At 47.4% G+C, this 6,020-nt stretch overlaps 1 protein-coding gene across 1 annotated transcript in view; it reads right to left on the bottom strand.

Moving 5' to 3' along the window:
- The window catches only part of ascc3 (activating signal cointegrator 1 complex subunit 3), an 81,860-nt gene that overhangs the window by 8,931 nt on the left and 66,909 nt on the right, over positions 1–6,020 (bottom strand). The window contains exons 27-29 of the mRNA XM_013915921.1: positions 5,107–5,232; positions 1,676–1,787; positions 1,464–1,598 (exon numbers count right to left, since the gene is read on the bottom strand). Of these exons, the coding sequence (XP_013771375.1) occupies positions 1,464–1,598; positions 1,676–1,787; positions 5,107–5,232 (373 nt within the window). The remainder of the gene's footprint in view (positions 1–1,463; positions 1,599–1,675; positions 1,788–5,106; positions 5,233–6,020) is intronic.

Below are 6,020 nucleotides of genomic sequence, written 5' to 3'. Positions count from 1 at the left end.
CACGCACACACACACAGACACACACACACACACCTCCTCTACAGATCTCAGTCTGATTCATAACTAAAGGCTATGAGGACACGTCCGTGTAAAGCCTGGACTGAGTTCTTATTGGCTGATTCCAGGTCAGCTCCGTGGCTGTGCTGAGACAGCTTCTGTGATTTCCCCTCAGACTGAAGCAAACATGAACTTCTGTTTCAAGCAGAGCAACATGTCACATGGTGGCTAATCGCTGCTAATGCTGCTTCATCAGGAGGTCACAGAGCAGCAGAGGAGGCTTTGTTGGCTGCTTGTCCTAATGTCATGTTGCAGGCAGAGTCCAAACTCAGGCTGTTGGCTTTGAGTTCAGTTAAAAGGAAAAGACGGGTTTGCTCCAGCGTGGATCTTATTCTGATCGCTGTGTTTAACAGTAACTGCTGTGAGCCTGGAAACAAGCTGACAGCTTTTCACATTTTCTGCATCGGTTTGTTTTGATCGTCAGTTTGTATTTGATCACATCTGTAAAACCAGCAGCTGTATGCTGAACAGTGAGAACATTATCAGGCAGCTGATGCACAGAAACATAAATGAAGACACAACAGAGTACAGACTGGGGCAAACACGAACCTATTGCGTACGTGCAGCGAGGTCTGTGATCCCGCGCTGCAAACGTTCTGCTAACTCGAGGATTTGTTTGCAGCCTTGCATGTTTTTGTGAGCTGTCAGATTTCACTTTTCACTGACTCAGCAGCAAAGCAGAGCCTTCGAAAGTCGCAATGAGACAGGACTGTGTTTGTGTCCTGTGACGCAGGAGCCAAACCTGAGACAGAAGAAGGTTCAGTCTGTGTGGAGCATGTTTATCAGATGGGGCGGGGCCATGTGGAGGTGTGAGTGCAGGTCATTACTGTGCAGGTGAAGCAGCATGCCTGGGCCTGAGAGCACGAGTGCATACTGCAGCTTGTTGGGGAGGAAGGCAGCCACTTCAGCCCAGCATGCTTTGGTCCAACTCCAGACGAGGACACAAGAAGGTCCTGCTGTGGGACTGCAGCTCCTGCCTGGGGTCATGGCAGCTGTTCTGGGGTCTTTACACAAATCTCTCACTAGTTTTGTTTCTACAGTCTTTGAAATCTTTGTCTTCTACCTCTGCCAGAGTTGATGGCAGCTCTCAGTCTCAGTCTTGAGAGCTTTGTATGTCTACATACAGAGTTAGAACGTTTTCTCACAGCTGTGCTGATGGTTGAACTGGCAGGTAACCCTGTGCCTTCACCTGGTTTATATGGTGGTTTGTGCTCAATGAGCAGGTGAATCCTGGGCAGGTGGAAACAGCTGATGCTCTGTTCAAACAGCAGAATCACACTAACTGCTTATTTTTCAGCAGTAACATAAACAGAGACAGATGACAGCGTGAGACGATCCAGTCACCCAGGAGTCACTCTTCAGTGAAAGCTGCGTGCAGGGATGACCTGGCTGCAGATGAAACTCACCGTGAGCACAGAGAGCAGCTCGTGTATGGGTAGCTCCGCCCTGAGGCGCTCCTTGAACGTGCGGATGGTCTGGTGCTTCAGGTAGTAATAGGAGGCAATGCGACCGTAGGTAAGAGGCTCCGTCGACTGATCGTCCTGAGGAGGCGATGCAAGGAAACCTTTGAACACATCTGTGACACCGTGCAGAGAACATGCTTGAAAACATCACACACCTCTTTAATTTCAATGCAGTAGGAGCCCTCGAGGTCACGCAGGCTTCTCTCCACCAGGTTGGACAGATACCTGTTAATAGACTCGTGGCTGATGTCCTCTAGGCTGTAATAACTGAACCACAGAGAGCACACAGTGGAAACAATCACACGGGGCTCAGAGCAGGACTGAGGGGTCATTCCCTCCTCAGCTCATCTCTGAGGTGAAACAGCTGTTTTATAATCAATAAATGATGCACGATCATTGATATCTGTGTTAACAGCTCCACATGTTATCACCGATGTTCATTTGATACCAACCAGACTAACTTGCATAATGAATGTATTTGGTGCTGATGTGTAGGACATGCACTGAACACTGCTGTGGTCTCCCATTGGTGTGACATCATGTACGCTCCTCCACCTGCAGCACAGGTGGAGGAGCGTACATGCAAAACAGGCCAAACCTCCACATCACTGCTGGTGTAGGAGCAGACGTTAACACAGGAAGCAAACAGCCGCCAGCTACTCAGCAGTTCAACTGTCAAGAGCACAGCACGGAGAACGTCTGCCTTCAAAATAAAAGCTGCACATTTAGAAACACGTTGGTTTAAGCACCAAAGCACAACGTCTCCTCTGAAGGTGAAGGTGCTCTCCTGTCTGCACACCCTCTGTGACTCTGGGTCAGAGCTACTGAACTGCAACACCTGAGACAGCTGAAAGACGTCCTTGAAGCTTGTTTGATGGTTCTGCTTCCACACAAACATGCTGACGTGTGAAACCATCACAGGCCTGAGCAGCTCTACTGTGCAGAGATATGTAGCGCTTGCTGTGAAATATTAGCTTCAAATTTTCAAACTGTTGTCAAACTACTTCACCATGTTTACTGTTTAAAAACATGAATACATCCAAAAACTTTAAAAGAAGAAAGCCTCACATTTGCACTGGCCTCATCACCATGACAATGAATTAGGATCAGCCAATCAGCACGCTGACTGCTGCAATCATCTCACATGCTGTAACCTTGCTCTTCTACACAGCTGGCTGAACCACCAATCACAGCACAGGAAGGCAGGCCGAGTGTGACGCTGTCAGCTGGTGACAGTAAACAGCTACAACATCACAGACGACGGCCTGCAAAGCTGTCAGCAGGTATTAGCACACGCTGGCACGTCTTTCTGTGACGGCGAGTACAGACGCAGTCAGCTGCTCAGCCGTCAGTACAGGAGGTCACGATCTATGAGCAGTTCTCAGCAAACACACCAGCCTGTGAGGGCACACGCTGTAGTGTGGGCTCCACAGAGTCGCGATTCAACAAACTGGCTAATGCTGGGAACATGTAAACACTAATAACATCCATGTTAGCGTGTGCAGGACATGATGATGGTGGAACAGCATTAGCATCCAGTAAACACAGAGTAGCAAAGCTGGCTGTTCTCCTGGCTCCTGCAGGAAAACCACTCTCAGGCTGCAGCGTTATTAGCATGCTCAGAGATGCTAACAGTTAGCACCTGAGCGTCAGCAGAAGCACAATCAAAGACAACTTCCATTAGCTCACAAAGCCAATATTTGTGCCTGTACTGCTGGGAAACTACAGCACATGTGGCTTTTTCCATGCTGAAGGAAACATTTTAAGATCCGAGGCAACAAAATCTGTGTGAATGTATCAACAACATCGTGGTAAGACTGGAAAACAGGGTCATTACTGACGGGCAGTTGTGCTAATTAGTGCCATCTGGTTCTCTATAGTCAGTTACAAACCACGTTTCATGTTTTCTGAAGCTGATAAGACGAAATGATGAATTGTAACTGTAAGATAGTTTTTATAAACTCGTATTGATGCTTTTGTTTTAAAATCCTCGAAAACTGACAAAAAATACAAGATTTCAATGTCAGATATGTGTGCACGTCTCAAACTGAGTCACTGACTCTTCTCAGTTATTATCAAAGGCCTACAAGCAGAAAACAGTCCTACAGTTTAATAATGAATCCTTCAGTCCTGCTCTGGGCTCAAGTTCAGTCTCTTACTTTGGGAAACAGTTTTGTTCCTGTGGTGTCGTCATGTCAGTGAGAGCGAATGCCACGATGGTCACAGAGTCCTGGATGTGAGGACGGCCAGAGGAGGGCAGCCAAAGCGGTTTGTTTCAGACAGGTGATGAACTGTAGATAAAAGGTGGACGGACTTTTGAGGTGGAGCGCCTTACACCTGCATCCTCTCTGACGGGTGATGGGGTGACTCCTCGTGTGGAAAGGCAGCTCTGCTCACCTCTGACTTTATTAAACACTTACGGTTTCACAGGGATCCAGTTTTAAATCAGGCTGTACTGTGATAATATTCACATGCCCTCCTCCTACTATTATTATTTGTCTGGTGTAAAGCAGCAACACTGAGGCAGCAGCACTTCCCTCACAAACTCTCTGTTTGCACTAAGAACGAGATAAACACGGATCATCAGAACTGTGTGATGCAAACGCTGTCTGAGGTGGAGGAAGTCGTGCATGTAAACCATGTAACAAATGATGTCATTATGATTATCATACCAAACCTTTCATAGCGCACTAACACGGAGGTGACATCACAGCTGAAGGAGTAGAAGCAGCCGTGGAGACATTGGATGGCCTCATTTATGGGCGTGTTACTGTCACACACTGTGTGTGTGTGTGGGCGTGTGTTACTGTCACAGCTCCACATGTTAGCAGCACAGACACATGAGCACCGAGCGTGTTTGTGACCAAACACATTTCAGAGGCGGGGCCTGTTTGAAAGCCACGCCATCAGGCTCAGCGCCACGAAGCTGCTGATGGCACAGCGAGGCAGCCGTGAATGTAGTTAGGGAGCACTTAGGAAAAAGTGCTTGTGTGAATGTGCTTTGAGTGCTCGGATGAGTAGAAAAGCGCGATGCAAGAACCAGTTCATTTACCAGTCCAGTGTCTGTATACAGCCAACACGGAGCTGTCAGGCAAACAAAACTATAATAGTTTACTATGAACACTATTTAGAAACCCAGCAGGCTGCTTTGTAACTGTAATGCTGTTTATAACATTGATGATCAAACCACTCCTTCATCTTTCAGTGAGAAACAGTGAAGTCAGCAGGGCTGCAGTGAGGGACGCACACAGACGCAGCTGTGTGCCCACAGTTTGCAGCAGATGAGAACAAATGAATGCAGCGACGCTCCAAAGCCTCTCTGAAATGTGAACACTGACCCAAAATCCCAGTTTGAATCCAGATATCATCTGGACTCACAGGCCTGCAGGGTTACAGTGCCACTGCTGGGCCTCCGTCAGTGGTAAATGTGGGATGACAGGCGTGCAATTACCAACAGGCTGGAATGTTCTGGAGTGGGCTCTGTCTACATAGCAGATGTTTGGCTGAACAACACATCACAGCAATAACCAGGCTGTGTCTACACTATGCACAGGTGTGTGTGTGTGTGTGTGTGTGCTGGGCTAACCTGGGATTCATCATCAGCCGTCTGAAGAAGTAGGTCCAGGTGATGTAGTCCATGGCGTCCTGCTTGGATGAGATGGTTCCTGCAGCAATCTCAGCATTCAGATGATCAGAGAGCACGCCGAGGAGGCTGAGGATACGACACGACACATCAGCTGGTTGACTTATCACTGTAGGCCTTTGTAAACAGCAGCATGCTGGCAGAGGGTAACGATGGTGCTGTAAAACCAGCACCTAAAAGCATGTAAATACAATTTTGCATCACTTGCAGTGGTTTCCAGGACAGCGGTGACCACATGTTGCAGCAGAGATTTGCACACAAACTACTGCAGCCCGACACTGAACAGGAAACAAACCCTGGGCTCTGATCCATGGATGCCCCACCAGTGTCATCACGGTGGCTCTACAGTGACAGTGCAGTCCAAAGACTGCAGTCACACTACAAAGAACATGAATCATATCTGATACCAAGCCTGTTGCTGATGTTAGAGATAAACTGTCTGCTTTGTTTACATACTACCTGTGCTAACACATGAATGCTATTGCTAACAGGGAGGAGACTATAATGACAGTGTATAAGGTCACCAGTTTATCTTTATTAACAACACTGCTGATGTTGCATTCATGCGTGATTACAGTGAACATGAGCTGATAGTAACGACTTCATTCAACATGTCTGTGTAAAACAAACCTCTGCATTTGGATAGTGAAAGCATCTTTTTTTCTGTTTCCTCTGAAAGATTCCCAGAGTCTTTCTAGCTTCCTGTCAGATTTCCCACTCTGACCAGAACGCACACATGTCACAAAGTATGACCGCTGTCCAAAAACTGCATTTAAAAAACGTGCTCCCTCTGTTCACTGCAACAACTGTAGTGGCTCCAGTCTGCAGCACGTCCACTTTGATATAAAACATTTCAG

This window comes from Pundamilia nyererei, unplaced genomic scaffold (assembly GCF_000239375.1).
Source record: "Pundamilia nyererei isolate P.nyererei 1_Seehausen unplaced genomic scaffold, PunNye1.0 scaffold00397, whole genome shotgun sequence".
Taxonomy (NCBI): Eukaryota; Metazoa; Chordata; class Actinopteri; order Cichliformes; family Cichlidae; genus Pundamilia; species Pundamilia nyererei.
The sequence above is the reverse complement of the archived record's forward strand: the minus strand, read 5'-3'. Positions and strand labels throughout refer to the sequence as shown.